This window comes from Crocodylus porosus, unplaced genomic scaffold, assembly GCF_001723895.1.
Source record: "Crocodylus porosus isolate Cpor-Errol unplaced genomic scaffold, CroPor_comp1, whole genome shotgun sequence".
Taxonomy (NCBI): Eukaryota; Metazoa; Chordata; order Crocodylia; family Crocodylidae; genus Crocodylus; species Crocodylus porosus.
The window spans coordinates 50478425-50492193 of record NW_017728951.1 but is presented as its reverse complement, the minus strand read 5'-3'; the positions used below and the strand labels follow the sequence as shown (position 1 = coordinate 50492193).

The following is a 13769-nucleotide window of genomic DNA, read 5'->3' as shown; positions in this document are numbered from 1 at the left end:
GCACCAGTTGCCTATGATCCTTTGTTTCTTTTGTTTTACTGGAACAGCCTACCTGAAGTTATTCTTGGCTATAAAAGAAAACAAAATAGGAAACATGAGAAGGCCAAAGAAAAACTGAAAATAAACACGGGCCATTTTTGGAAGCCCATTGCTATCACTGGTCACCTGTTAACACAACTAGTCATATTTAAATCAATAGATTTATCTTTGGATAATGGTGAGGTCTACAAAAGTAAGACAGGAAGGGAGCCATGCAGGCCATGAAGTCCAGTCCTGTGTTCCCAGACAACCAATCATCAAAAAAGTATGTACAAGAACATCTACTCCAGTCTTTCTGGCACACCACAACCAGAGCACCCTATAAGCCGTCTCCCCCATACATACGTCACAGCTAATGAACAGAAGAGACAAGGGTGCAGACAATGCCTTACTATGTTGTGCTGCTCATACATAACACAAACATAGACTGTGCAAGTGCTTTACAGCTGGACAGCCCAGACTGCAGCCACTAAGACTGCAGCCACTAAAATTAATCTAAATCAGGTGAGCAAGTAAACCCAGAGCACTCCTATTTGATATGCTAGCCATGATACTGACCCTCACCCAAAGCTCTCAATCAGCTTTGCAATGTACTTTGAGACAGTATTGGTGAGTAATTACCACAGATAAATCAGTCTCACATACCTGTGCTATGAGAAAACTTGCTGGTAGGTGGATAGATTCCTAGCTCAGAGAACATTGTGCCTATGCGTCTTGATTTTATGCTTTAAAAGGTTGAGCAGGTGCCCTTGTAGTTTTTGTAGAGGTAGCTCCCTGAATCTTCCCAGTTGTTTGTGAGCAAGCCCTTGTTAATGTTTCCCTTGTTCAGTGGGACATAGGAGAAGGGAAGTCTCCTGCAACCCTCTTATTTTTTGAGGGTGTGGTAGGGAGTATTGCTTAAGCCTTCCTGGCTCTTGCTCTGGAGCACTCCCTGGAGTCACACAAGGCTGTTCCTATAGGCCTCTGCAAGGATTCAGAGATGGTAACTTCAAGGGATATTACATCCCACTTACTGTTATAGCAGCATGAATGACCAGAACTGTTCTGTGACAACATGTGGAAGGAGACCCCTAGCAGACGCACTGTACAGCTGCAGTAACTGATCTTACACTCTCTAAGCAGCCCTGCCCCAAGGATTAAATCAAGGGCCAAAGTCTCTATATTCCATATCACTGAAGATTCTGGAAAAGCCCAAGAATAGTCCAAGGGAAGCTGATGTAAATTAAAGCGCCCTCTAGATTCAGTGTTAAAGTTAAGGCAAATATTTGTACCTGAAATACAAGTGTTTGGTGAATACAGTATCTAAACTAACCTTCTCAAAACACACTTGCTAATTAACTAGAATTCTCTATTAACTCATGCTACAACAGGCTGAAAACTCTAGCATACACTACACTAAGAGAATCAGGGCCACAAAAGTTTACTCCTGCAGCCGAACATAGCAAAGCATGGCACGTTCGGTTAGTTTTCTGTCACTGGACTCTTGATTATGTGCACAAATATTTCTGTACAAATATATAAAGTGTTGGCCACATGACACCCTGAAAGCTAGCCATTCTAGATGCACTGATAAGGCATTGAGCAAAGGAAGATTATTACACTGGAATGGACTGTTAGTAGAAACTAGAACTGTGTCATAGCTTAAAAGAAGACTTTAAATTATAAAGAGGCTCAGCAAGGACATACTGCATAATAATGTGTGCATTCTATACTATACATAATATGCATGCTTACACAGCTTGCCTTTCAACAAGAGATGAAATAAAATGCCTTCTTAAGTTTCTGTTAGTGCTTCAAAACTTTTACTCCAAAGCATTTCTATTTTTAACTTTGACTTGTCCTCTATGGAATAAGGAATTTATTTCTTAGATGCATCAAAACTTAAAAATATTTGGATATAAAAATTATATTAAAAATTACAAGTATCCAGGTTTTAGGTAGCAGGTCTCAGAAGCCTAGACATATGCATTGTTATAAAGTTGTCTATTATAAAAGGGATTTGACATAGGAAGTTTAGGAAGCCGTAGTAACTGTAGCAAATAAATATGAATTTATTCACATCTTAAGGGTGACCAGATGTAGACTATCTAGGCCAGTGATTCTCAATCAGGGTGCTGTGAGATCCTTTCAGGGATGCCACAGGTTACCCCACAATGTTAGCACTGTAAGGTGCACAAACAAGATTCATAAAGACATACCCAAAGTTTTCTAATAGGAATTCATAGTGTCAAAAACTTTGTCTTGTGGTCTTTCTAGAGTTCTTTGCAACAGAAGGATTGCACTATTATTTTTCTGAAGTCAAAAAAATTAAAGAAAACCAAGAGCTAGCATTTTCCATAATGTACCCTGAGGCTAAGAGGGTTGAAAACCACTAGTCTGTACCTGCCTGCTCTGCCAGCAAAACTGGAGACAGCAACCACTACCAAACCAAACTGCCACAGCATGCGCAGACCAATATTTTATAGCTTCATGTTGTTCTACTCAGCACCATTGTTATAAGAACATTTGGGAAGACACCAGATGCTTAAGGACCTGGCAGCTAGCTGAAGGAACTGGAGCATCAACACATGGCTCCAGCTGGTTGCCAGACAGTCATAGAAGCTGCCTTCTTCACAGAGGGAAACAAGCTCTGCCAGCTAAAAGGTGGGTTTTTCTAACACAGCATGTCAGCAGTGTAGCCTAAACTTTGTAGTGAAGACAAGGTCCATCTCACCATTTCTATATAATGCATCCTGGAGCAGGGCTGTCCAACTAGCAGCCACGCAGCCCAAAAGCACTTAACATGCTGCTGCTGGGGCCCACAGGTTGCCTTTTCCACTGCCATGTGGCAGAGGAGGCCCCAGGGGGCCACTGGCATAGTCGGGGTTGCCAACTCAAGACTTTATTTTTTTTAATTTTTTTTTTTTTAACTGATGATCTGCTCAGGTTTTACTGAGGACCAAACATTTTTTTACTGACGTGTGTACATAATGTAAATGGAACCCTTCTGCCAGACCCTGGAGAACTGCCAGTGTCAAACCATAGTACAAAGGTTGCAGATCATTGGTTTTAAAAATAATAATAATAAAAGGCAGCTTGGATTGGTAACCTTGCTTGACTGCTGTAATAGTTTTACACCATGCTGTTCCCTCAGTGGTCCCCTACTCACCCCACCTTGGTGCCTCCAAATGCACCCTATACTGTGCCGTCTTCTGCAATATGGAGCCCCCCCAAAGCTTTACCCCTGCACTTGCCAGCCAGAACAGACCCCCACAGACAGACCACTGTCTAACACTACTGGGTGTCAGGTAAGCACAGTCAGACAGGAGGCAGCAGCATCGGGAGCAGCACCAGTACTACAGAGCCCTCAGAAAAGCTGCCCTTCAGGGTGCTGTACTCTCAACTCAACCACCAGGCAGCACTGCTATGCTCCAACTGCTTTAATAATGCAACCACCTTGTTTTCCAACCATGGAGCTTCACTGAGATCTGTGCTTTCACGGAGCTGATTTTGCAAAGCTGTTTTTTGCTTCCTGATTTACCGATAGTACAAATTCGTTACGGAATTTACAGACAGGTGTTTTCAGCCTGGTTAGTTACAGAGTTCCTGTACATTTACAGAACAGATGACAACCCTGGGTACAGCTCACATGGCAGGTAAGGTATGTGCTACCAGTGGGGGGACCACCCTTGCAATGTGTAGTCTAGGGGCAGCATGCCAATGCTGTCTACATGTCCCAGCCACACAGAAATCAAGTTACCCTGTTCTGGAGTTCTTCATGAAGGCTTTCAACTTAGTCTTTCATACTAGTATATCATGCAGAAGGCCTGGGTGATAAGTCATGTATAACACCCAGCAATCTAAGAACTCAGAACATCTAAAGATAAATTTATCCAGGGCACCTGCATCAAAAGGCACCTCCCCAGTTATTTGTGCTGGTCAATACATCTCAGTAATAAAAATAAACTCAAATTAGTAGTAATTGGACCCAATAAGTCTTAGCTCTGAAAAGAAAAAAAAAGACTGCAGTGATTTAAAAAAATGGAAGTTTTATTTATTTAAGATAGATTTATTTTAAGACTTAAACCAAAAAAATGTTAGAAAAGAAAAATTGGCTGTGGTACAGAGCTTGATCCACCCATGGACTAAAAACACATTGTTAAAAGATGCATACATCTTTACGGAAACCCCTTAGTCTTGTTTCTTACTCAGTGTGGGGCTTAGAGGAATCTATTCTCATCTTAAACTACAGGCAGGGTGTGGCTGTTTAAATCCAAGCACATTAAGATGAGATCCAAAGTCCAATATCACTGCAAAAAGTTAAATAAATAGACCACTTTATAGAAATAAAAGCAACTGATACCTTCCAAAAATGAAATGCTCTTTTTGAAATTCCACTCCCCTCCTTAGTCTGGATCCTTCACATTTGCATTCACATTTGACATTGCTTTGAAAACACTCCAACTTGTTTCCACTGTAGTGTTGTAGAGATGGTCTGAATACCACCATTGACATCTGAACTTCAAAACTTCACAAAATCATTTTGCCAATGCTTGGTGGTGGAATTAATTTTTTAGTTGCTCTTCATTAGGAGCTTTAGAGATGTTAGTTTAGTCAGGAACACAAGCTGTCATACTCAGGGGCCAAACTGTTATCAGTGAAGACGCTGAAAGTTCATAAAGGAAGCAATAATACACCTTTAAATAGAAATCAGTAGGAAAAAGTCCTTCTGTGTCAACTTATATCTGCCTTTCGCTACCTATATTAACCACTATTACAACAACTGCTCTTTAAAATGGCTTGAGGGGAAAAAAAAAAAAAAGTTGTATTCAATGGGTCCCCAAGAAGGATCCCTGGAACCAGAAAGAAGTGAAAAGATCGACCCCCCTCCCCACCCCCAAAAAAACCTCCCCATATACCCTGAAATGGAGCTGAACTATTCACTGCTTTCTTGAGGAATGAGGTATTTACAAGATCACTGAAGGACTGTTGCAATTAGTTGGTGGTAACAGTAGCAAAAGCAACAGAACACATTAATCATGAAAAGCTACACTGCAAACAAATTATGTTTTGTTCAGAGGATACAAAAAAAAAAGAGGGGCCAGGCACTAACTTTAAATTGAGCATACAGGGGAGACCTACAGATATACAGATACCATGAACATGTCTTACACTGATGCAGACCTTCAACTGGTATCATGCACGTAACTTCATTGGAGTTGCGTTGATTTTCACTAGCTGGTATTATTAGCCTTTCAGGTCAGTGCCTTACAAGTTGTTTTCACTTGTCTTCACAAGTTCACTATGCCAGTTGTCCAATTTCCCAGACACCACCACTCTCTTATGAATACGAAGCACTCTTTTCAAACTGTATGTCCCCAGATAGATTACTATAGGTCACAACAATAAACTAGCTGATGTGGCTTTTAGGTTTCAGATTTTGGAACTTGCAAACCAGTGTTTTCAGTACAAGAGCTGAAAGCAATAATTACAGATGCCACACTGCTGCTTGCTAAATGCAGATGTCAGCAAGTCTGAAGCTGTTCCTACATCAGATACAGTAAACATGTGGCACAGACTTGAGTTTCAGAGCTCTGTTGAAACTGCTTCCCTTGACTTCTCTCCAGCTTTCTTCTCCTACCTCCTGCTGTTCTTCTTGTGACAAAGTAAAAATCACAGTGTATGCCTGGGGATTTTACCTTCAAGTGTTGGAAAAGAGTAGTAGTAGACACTGTATTTTTGTCATTCTTTTGTCATGAGCAAATTAGCCACCGTTAGATAGGCCTCCTTTTCATAGACATAGACATCAGGGCTGGAAGGGACCTCGAGAGATCCTCGAGTCCTGTTGTGTCTCAGTTATTGGCCAGAAAAAGAATCTTCAAAAGCTCAACTGAAAGCCACACGCAAAATATAGGATACTGTGTCCGTGAAATGCTTCACAGGATGTCAAAACAGCCATATTTATCTTCCATAAATAAAGGCTGACTACAGTTGCTTACTGTTAGCTCTGTTTGGTGGTGAAATGCTCATTAATACTTGGGTAATAGAAACATTTTAAGATATTCATTCAGAGATATTCAAAAGCTTGGCATCCTAAGAAAGCAACACACCATAGAAACAGCATTAAATCCTTCTGGCAGCTTAGATTATAAGTAGCAAAATATAATTACAAAAATATAAAACTTTCTAGAATGTACACTAGGTTAGGCACTGTAAATAAGTCTGCTTTCCCTGAAAAATAGGGCATCTTTACAAGCAATAAACAATTTGTTAGTAAATGGCCCGTGGTAAAAACTGACAACTACAACTATTTCAAGGGGGTTTTAGCCACATACTTCATCTTTTAAACTCAGAAGTTGAACAGAACAAGTTAAGAAAACAGAAGAACAATTGTAGCAAGCACTGTGGCAGTCCTGTGCCAAAGCTTTCTGAAGTTTAGGGGTGCAGCAATATTTTCTTGGCTGACACTGATAGCCAATTATTCCCCAGGCATATCAGTTGATACTGATCTAATCACCAGTTTACAGGAATGCAGCTGGGGAGCGTGGAAAGAAATGCCCTACAGCTAAGTCTGTGGAGGGGAAGGGATGTGGCAGCTCGAGGCCCTGAAGACAAGGGAGTGGGGTAGGGGTAGGGGCAGGGGTTGGAGGCGCTGCCCGGCCAGGGTGGTAAATGGGACCCAGGGGCCAGGGCGGGGACCTCAGAGCTGAGGGCAGCTCATCCACAGCATCAGCATTCCAGCGCTTAAAAATGGCAGCAGAAGTCTTTTCATTTGAGCTCAGTGGGCTTTGCAGTATTTTCAAGAAATTAAGGCCTTAACTGATTCTGGATAGAAGCAGGAGCATCACTGTCTTAAGAGTTAAGTTCGCTTTGGGGCAGGCTCCATGTCTAAAGATGTAGTTCTTAGCACCACATCTCTGGGACTGAATTTAGCATTTATATAGCTCAGGCAGTGCGTTTCACTGAAGAAATAAATTCATTCAAAGGTTTTTAAAAAATTACACTAATTCTACCAAGTCCAGTGCCCTAGCAGATTTGCATGCAATGCATAAGCTCTTGACTAGCCAGAAATACCATGAATCACAGGGTTACATGCATGGGTTTTTTAGCTCTACCATTAGCAATCAGGAGTCACAGAAAATGGGTGAAGGGGATTTTAAAAATGACAATGCGCAGTGTATTGGGTCTGGGAGATATTAGAGCCGAGGCTAAATCTGGACTATAGCATCTCTAGCTATCTCTGGGACTTAACAGCATTTTGAAATGTCCTCAGCCCAGCAGACAGCACCTTTTTAAAAGTTAAAAAGGTGTAAGCAATTCAGAAAGTCCCCCCCATAAATTAAAAATATTTACAAGCTTCCAAGAAGGAGAAACAGAGACTCTAACCCCTCCAAATCCTGAAAGAAAAGGTTTCCAACATATAATGCTATCGATGTACAATTACAATTTCTTCTTTTCTTGAGGAATACATGTAGATAAGCAATTTCAAAATGGCTTCGGTCATTCAGTTCCTGGTTTCAAGCACAAGTTCCTGCAACTGAAATATCTATGTTACCTCTGGTCATCTGAAATATTCCCTGCTTCTGCACAGTCAATGTTTTATTACACATTTAGTGATTTTTCAAATTTTCTAACAAGACTATCATGACTACTAATTATCTTACCACATAACTGCATTGACCTATTCAAATAGGATACAATGAAATGCTCAATGCCTCCAGAACAGGTTGCAATATTTTGACAATACCATCTTTTCCTATTTTACCAGTCTCATCTTCATAGATCTTTATGACACCTGCTTCTAGGACTATAGCAAACAATGCAAGAGATGAAGTTATCACTCAAGTTGCGAACGTAACATTTCTAACCTCTTATAGGGGTAACAGGAAGTCAAGACAGAATGGCCCCTATAGTAACAAAGTTGGTTATGAGAAGAGTTTACAACAGTTTCCATTTCTGCTTGCTAAAGTCTAAGTCTGTGTCTCATTCTTGGAATCTTGCCTCTTCAGTAATAAAAAAAGATGTAATTTTAGTGCTTGAGTCTTCTGCTGGAAAATAAGAAATACAGATATGGTGCTGGGTGATCTCTTTCTGCACCAACTTGAGGCAGAAAAGCAGAAGCAGGATAAGAGCCGGATGATACAGAAAAAAGGCTTTTAAACCAGGAGTACTTCAAGGCCTGTACGTGTCTGTCTTTTTGACCTTTATTTCCAATTAATAGCAGTGAAATATACTTGTCTTCACAGTGGATGCCTGCTTTCATCTTCAGAAATTATTCCCTGCCTTCACAGCTTCAATATCAGAAATCAGCGTCCTGGCCAGGAAAATCCCAAAAATCTAAAAACACAGAAAGCAGCTTTCAGCTTGGGAAAGGAAGCAGACTAATAGTAGTAGTAATTCATTCACAGCTTTCACCAGAACAGTACAATAAAAATAATATATTAATAAAATGACAGTATTTAGATTAATAGATATGATCAGTTTATGAGAGACGGCTGACAAGGAAAAAGCCAGAGTTTGTCACCCATTCTGCCAACATTTATAGTTATAAGTAACATTACTGAAATATTTTGTCTCTCTGATTTCAATAGTACTGTGCACAATGGCAATGAGTTGACAAAGTGTGTAATAAATCAGAGTTGCTGTCCTATGCGAAAGTGTCAGAGACAGGACAGGACAGGACACACAGAAGACATGCACTGATATCTTGATCATGTATCAGACTGGCACTGATAACATAAAAATTAACAGTATTGGTTATTGGCTTTTTTGGGCTGAAAATATCACTGATAAATGAAGCATGCATTCGCACAGCCACAACATGCATGTGGCCAGGAATAAAGCCCAGCAGCTTGGAGAGCAGCATCCTGCTGGTAAGTCTGTGGGAGGAACGGGCATGAGGGAGGGAAGGGGCATGGTGGGGCAGATCGAGGCTCCCATGGTGAGAGAGGGAGTGGGACAAGGACAGGTGCTGCAGAGCCAGGGAGGTGAATGCAACCCTGGGCCTGGGAGCAGGATGGGGGAGGCTTGTCCAGGGGGTGTGAAGCACATGCCACCCATGCTTTCCTCAGTGGTGCACATAATGGCGGAGACCCCCCCCCCTCCTAACTCCTGTGGATGAGCCACTTAAAGGTCGATCCCACTCCAGGCCCCAGGATCCTGTTCACCACCCTGGCTGGGCAGCGCCTGCCCCTGCCCCACTCCCTCCCTCACCATGGGGACCTTGATCTGCCCCACCACACCCCTTCCCTCAGCCCCCCCCATGCCTCTTCCTCCCACAGACTTACCAGCAGGATGTTGCTGTCCAAGCTGTCAGGCTGCATTCCTGCGAAGCAGTTACTGGATTGGTATTGGCTGATAAGGCTGGTTAATAATTGGCTATTGGTACTGGCCAAGAAAATCTTTAAATCAGTGCACCCCAACTCAGTTCCAACATCAAGGTGAAGGTGCACAGGTTCCAAAAGGGAGTGTGGAGGGACAAGATCCAAGAGCAGGGCCAGGAGCTTGGGGCAGTATTCTTACCCAAACTGGGAACTCCACTGTCCTATCTAAGCTGTTGCTACCAGTTTGCATGCTTTCCACCCCACTAACCTTCTTTGCTCTTAAAGCACCAGCTGCTGGGGGACTGTTTTGGTGCTCCCAGCATTGCAATGCTGCCATGGCATAGAATTCACAGAGATGGGCAATTCCAACACTTCTCCTAACTTAGCACCTGAGACGGGTGTCACTCTCACCCATCCCTAGTTATGCTACTGGACAGAAAGAAGACATTATTACTACAAGCTTCACACCAGCACAGCGAGCACCAACTTTTTTGCGAGATGCGCCACAAGTTGGCCCCACACTTTCCCTGAATGCCATTTGCATTCCTTTTCCCTATACAATCTATTGCTCTGCTTTCTAACCAAGATGCTGCTCTGCTTTCTGCTTCCCATCCTATACTCCCTGCCTGATCAGCTGCTCTGCCCCCTGCCCTATCTATTTTATGCAGGCTCAGGCTCGGGGGTGATCTGGTGGCTGCCTATAAGTTTATAAGGAGTGCTCACCAGTATCTGGGGGAACATCTGTTCACCAGAGCACCCCAAGGGATGACAAGGTCGAACGGTCACAAACTCCTCCATGACCATTTCAGGCTGGACATAAGGAAGAGTTTCTTTACTGTTCAAGCCCCCAAGGTCTGGAATAGACTGCCTCCAGAGGTGGTTGAAGCACCTACTTTGAACACCTTCAAGAGACATTAGGATGCTTATCTTGATGGGATCCTATGACCTCTGCTGACCTCCTGCCCCTGGGTCAGGGGGCTGGACTCTTAAGATCTTCCAAGCTCCCTTCCAACCCTAATGTCTATGAAATCTATTAAATTTGTCACTGTGTTGTTTGTCCCCTCCCTAATCTGCCATGTGTTACACATGAAAGCAATCTGTTCCACTTGTGGCACATGTGTTGCAGATTGGCCAGTCCTGCCCTAGCAGGTGCTATTTAGTTTAGGTAAGACATTACTAGAAAAAACCCCAACAAATTCAAAGGAATTTGGCATAATGTAACAAAAAATGATCTGGGGTTTCAAGGACTGGTTTAAGAGATATGATTAAGAACTAAATATTCAAAGATTACTTTGTCAACTCTTACATGCAATGCACAGAAGCCTTCAATCAATTGAACAAATATAAAATACCATGCACAGAGGATTTAGAACCCTGGAAAAAGGTTAACAAAGAGAAATATATATATAAAGTAAGTAATATTCTCCTGACAGAGCAATATTTCCCAACACAGGCTGCTGACAGACATGGGGTGGGGAAATCGAAATGACAAACCCTGCTCCCCCCCCAAAAAAACCCAGCGCTTTACCAGAAGAGGAAGTGCATTAAGTTTGACCCAGCTCCTCAGAATCTGTATAAATTGGATACTTCAGCAGGGCTTTTTGGCATTTTTATCTAAAGCCAATTCCATCAGTTTAGATAAAAACACCAAAAAGCCCTGCTGAAGTGTGCGATCTATATAGACATCGGACAAGCCAGGTCAAACTAATGCAGTGCCTCTTCTGGGCATGTGCTGCACTTGGCATGTGGGCACACCAAGCTTAAAGTGCTGGGGGGGGTTTCACATCTCTAAGCAGCCACAGTGCCTACCAACAGAAACAAATGGAAGCCTTGTTTCACACTACAAAACTAGCACAAAAGACCCACGGGGGGAGGGGACAATGTCACCAAGCAGAGAAATTGGCCAATGGGTCATTCCCATTCCCTATCTAGTATTCTGTGAGGTTCCTTGACAGTTAATGAAGCTACTAGTCCAGTTAAAAACTTCTTCATTTTTTCTTATACATTTTCATTTAGTATATTTAGCTTTTCCGCTTATTTTGCCAAAAATATTGAGAGAGAGGGTATAACAACAGGCAAATAAAACTGTATGTGCAAACAAACAAACACACCAAAAAAAATCAGTGGAACTACAACTGGAGCAAGGTCCACAAGGGAAAGAGTTTGGGTCAATAAAACAAGATATTTTACTTTGGATTTTGGTTGTTTTCATGCAGTAACAGACTTAGGCATGGTGCTGGCAGAAGCCCAGCAATTTTCCTTCCCAGAACTCTGCTGAGACTACATCTTCATCCAGATCAGAAACATCACTCTGCTATTTGTGTCTTGGTTTCGCTTGAAAAGAGATTGCCAGTTTGGTTCATGTGTGCCACATGGCATGCCACTGTCATGGTCCCAAGAGAGGAACATGTAAACTCCAAGAATGAAAAAAGCATTTTTGCCTGTGACAAAGATAGGCATAAACATAGGTCTACAGCAACAAGATTCTCTGACTGAGAAATTAAAATGAAATTGGATGCAATTTCACCCTACAGAAGCCTTCAATCTTGGATTTTTGCCATGTTGTTCTCATGAAACAGAGCCAAGATATGAAAGTTTCTATTTTATTTTTTTGCAAATGTTTTTCCTGTTCTCAATCCCTGTGTCTTAGGTAAAGATCCCGAACCTGAAGCTTATTTAGCAGTAGTAAAATAACTGACCTGTAGCAATGAGATTGCTATGAATACTCCTGCAACAATGTAGATGTTTCTTGGTAGCCAGGCTTCAAGAGCAGGGATGCAACCCTTGGTGAAAATTAAGTTATCCCATTTATTTTTACTCTGAGCAGGAAAGACAAAGAGACCATGTTACATTTTTGCTTACATTTACCCTAACAGCACATTGTTTCTGTAAGGCTAAAACTGATAGATCTAGTGTTTTTTAAAGGAATCCAAAAGAGCTTAAGTCAGAGACTGTAAACCATCATGCACTGTCTCAAGCTTTATGAATCTGTCCATTTTTTTAATGTTAAAGTGGGTATGTAAAAGCTTCAGATATGTATTCAAAAGTTTCAATATTTGTCTGAGATGAGTATCTTTCTTGCACCAGCACCACCTCACCTTACTTACTCATCCTATGAAACAGACCCCTCTCCCCCTGCTTCCTCCTCCAACTCCTTTATATAGTTATCATTCCTTAGCAATTTATAACTGTTACAGATATCTGCATACACATCTTTTAATTTCTCAGATTAAAAAAAGATAAGCTACACGCTTTTTTGAAAAATAACAGCCAATAATTAGAACCATGAATGCTGTCGGCAGGAGATGCTCACCTGCATTCTGATGTCATATCCACACTGTGTATTCACAACCTTTTGCTGGAAAATAAGAAAGTTAAAACATTTATTCAATTCTATCAGCTCAAGTTCCCAGTAAGATTTTTTTTCCAGATGACACACCCAAACTAAAAATCAATACCAAGTAAAGGGAAACTTTTAAAGAATTTTATAAAAATAGCAAAGAATTGTCAGAAGATCAGCACGATCCTGACATGTGAAGTGTACAGATATGACTCCATTTCCTTTTAGGCTTCTTACAACCTTACAAACCTGTTGCTTGTGTCCCTCAGCATTAATCAAGGCTACTCAGCACCAGAGAATAATGCACTTGTACTGCCATTCTTCAAATACTACTTAAAAGCCGTACACCATGCATGAACAAGCATCCAACTCCTCAAATACTATTTTCATATAAGCGTCCTGATTTCTGCTTTATGAGATGCTACATGGTGTTTCAGCCTATAACATTTGAATATCGTGGGCAACAAAAAACAAAATGAATTTATTTATATATACATATATATAAGCCTGGCTTTTGGCTGCAGGGGCTGCCTGTCCTTTTTTCAGGCTCTGGGGCCCGGGAGCATGGCCACCTCCCCGTGTGGGGTCTGCGGCACACCAGCTGGAGGAGCTCCATGCCACAGTCCAGAGACTACATGCCATCAGGGACTGTGAGCACAAGATTGACTCCTACTGCCAGGCCCTTCTCCCCCAGGAACCAGAGGGTAGACCACCGTCTCCCTCCAGGACAAAGGAGGACTATGGGACCTCCCACTCTGTCCAGTCAGGGGCATGGACCAAGGTGGTCAAGGGCCCCAAGGCCCGCCGCACCAAGGCCCCTGCCCCGCCAGAGCTTAGCAACAGGTACGCACCTCTTGCAGCTCCAGCAGAGCCTGCTGAGTTGCTAGCTCCCACAGGCAACACAGACTTACCTGCAGCTACTGCTCCTGCTCTCCCCAAGACAAAACATAAGGTGTTCGTTGTGGGAGACTCCATCCTCAGGGGGACTGTGGGGGCAATCTGCCGCTCCGACCCCTTAGCCAGGGAAGTCTGCTGCTTCCCAGGGGCCTGCATCTGGGACATTGCAGAGAAGATCCCAAAGCTCCTCC

General features: G+C 42.3%; 1 protein-coding gene across 2 annotated transcripts in view; it reads right to left on the bottom strand.

Moving 5' to 3' along the window:
- Positions 1-6059: 6059 nt before the first annotated feature.
- TSPAN14 (tetraspanin 14) overlaps positions 6060-13769 on the bottom strand; it is an 80851-nt gene continuing 73141 nt past the window's right edge. The window contains exons 7-9 of one of the 2 annotated variants that reach the window (XM_019555816.1): positions 12655-12699; positions 12041-12160; positions 6060-8355 (exon numbers count right to left, since the gene is read on the bottom strand). In XM_019555816.1, the coding sequence (XP_019411361.1) occupies positions 8284-8355; positions 12041-12160; positions 12655-12699 (237 nt within the window). In that variant the 3' untranslated portion in view covers positions 6060-8283. Of the gene's footprint in view, positions 8356-11400; positions 11725-12040; positions 12161-12654; positions 12700-13769 lie in introns of those variants that run through there. The other variant, XM_019555817.1, reaches the window with a different exon arrangement.